This window comes from Acanthisitta chloris, unplaced genomic scaffold (assembly GCF_000695815.1).
Source record: "Acanthisitta chloris isolate BGI_N310 unplaced genomic scaffold, ASM69581v1 scaffold8369, whole genome shotgun sequence".
Lineage (NCBI taxonomy): Eukaryota > Metazoa > Chordata > Aves > Passeriformes > Acanthisittidae > Acanthisitta > Acanthisitta chloris.
The window spans coordinates 43,752-45,684 of record NW_008691976.1 but is presented as its reverse complement, the minus strand read 5'-3'; the positions used below and the strand labels follow the sequence as shown (position 1 = coordinate 45,684).

General features: G+C 46.6%; 1 protein-coding gene across 1 annotated transcript in view; it reads left to right on the top strand.

Moving 5' to 3' along the window:
- FBXO47 (F-box protein 47) overlaps nucleotides 1–1,933 on the top strand; it is a gene marked incomplete at its 5' end in the record, with an annotated part of 9,283 nt that overhangs the window by 4,166 nt on the left and 3,184 nt on the right. The window contains 3 exons of the mRNA XM_009082474.1: nucleotides 232–309; nucleotides 1,007–1,115; nucleotides 1,906–1,933. The exon at nucleotides 1,906–1,933 is cut by the window's right edge and continues 140 nt beyond it. Of these exons, the coding sequence (XP_009080722.1) occupies nucleotides 232–309; nucleotides 1,007–1,115; nucleotides 1,906–1,933 (215 nt within the window). The remainder of the gene's footprint in view (nucleotides 1–231; nucleotides 310–1,006; nucleotides 1,116–1,905) is intronic.

Below are 1,933 nucleotides of genomic sequence, written 5' to 3'. Positions count from 1 at the left end.
GAGTGCAGGGGCAGAATCACCTCCTGATCCTGCTGACCACACTGTTCCTGCTCCAGGCCAGGATGCCATTGGCCTTCTTGGCCCCCTGAGCACACTGTGGCTCATGTCTTTATACAACAAGGAATCTCCTGCCCCTCTGATCAGTGCTGAGGAACACAAGTGGCACAGAGAATTCAAATCACAATTAGCTTATGGTCAGTTAAGCTAAATCCCTGGTGTTTGCATTTGCAGGTTCCCTGCTTTAAACTGAGTGGCTGTGCCAGCCCCTTGCAGTGTCTGGGACTGCAGTGCTATGGGGTGTTTTTGCAGGTAGAGTATCGTGGAGACAAGGCAAGTAACACTAACAGAAAGGAAAATCTGTGTTTTTCCAAGCTTTTTAGTGAAATAAGATGGTTTTGGGGTGTGGGGGGATGGGATTGCTTTGCAAATTTCTCTGAATTGCTTTGCTGGTGCTGAAAGTTGCTGGTTTGACTCTGGAGAATTACTTGGCCTGGATTTCACTCCCAACCAGTCTGGGTTTTGATTAGCAATTTATTACCTAAGAAGCCATGGAGGAGGAGGAGAGCATTTCATGACACAGCTTCACAGTCACAGCTGCAGAGCAGAGATGCTTTGGTTTCAGAGGACACAGCCTAGGCCAGAATAATTTTGTTTGCTCATGGCAGCTTAAAATTAATTTGAACCCCCCCTTAAAATTCTCACATAGAAGAACAGATGATTATTTCTGCAGGGACATTTCTCTCTGTAGCAAATACCTGTGTGTACTCTTCCACATAAGGTTGTAAACTCAGATTTTGAAACAACATTAGCAGCTTTTTGACTGCACTGAGCTTCAGCACAACCTGTGCCATCTTCTGCAGCACCTGAGGCAGGTGATGGGTTCACACTGAGGGTGTGGCCTCTCTGTCCTGAGATGGATTGTATTCATCTGCCTTGAGAACTGGCATTGGCATCCAAATCTCTGCCCAATGCGCTCGTTTTCAGCCCTTTCCTTTTCCTCCTTCAGATCCTGACAGCGGGCTGGGATGAGCTGGAATGCCACAGGGTCTTTAACTTCCTCTGGGAGCTCAGCAATTTAGACCGGAAAGTGCAGACAGTTGTCAGCAGCAAACCAGGTAATCACAGCGGCTAAAGGTCCTGCCAGAGCAATCTGTGCCAGCACGGGGGAGGCACAAAATGTGTGTGGAATAGAGAGAGGCTGAGCTCAGCCTTGCAGCAGCAACCGGTTCCTGACTCTCTTAGCCCCACTGTTATGCACGAAGTGCCATTCTGAAGGAGTACTTAGCCTCCACATCGATGCGTTCAGCTTTTTTTCCCTTCACCAAAAGCAAAGGAAAGTGCTTTTGTCTCTGGCACACGTCTTGCACTTGGAGAGAGTTGTCTGGAACAACATTTAGGGTCCTTTTAATCAGTCCATTATCAATCCAAAGCACAAATTGTGTCTATACATCAGCACTGACATGGATTGGAATCTTTCCTGCTGTTCACCAGTGAAATCAATGGGAAAGGAACCAAATCCAGAATGAAATGCTGCAGTAAAAAAAGTGAAGTTCAACCTTTGTGAACACCGACACTGGCAAATACCTCCCAGGAAATTCTCCCAGCACAGAGCAGGGAATTTATCCATGATTCCTCCTATTGCCACTCACTGATGCCAAAAATCAGAATCCAGAGAGCACAGCTGAGAGGCCTTGCAGAAGGTCCCAGAGGAACATCCATAGATTCCATGGGCAGTGGATCGAGAAGAGCCAAATTCAGGACGTAACAGCTGGGAAATTATTTCAATCCCCCTAAAGGTTCTTGGGAGCTATAAGAAAATCCTTCTTTCTCTTCCTATAAAAAAGGTGATTATTTGTCTTGCATGAAGCTTAATGGGTTTGTAAAATGGACTGTGTTTTCTCCCAGGGAGTGCCAGGAAGCTGGAGCTGAGGAT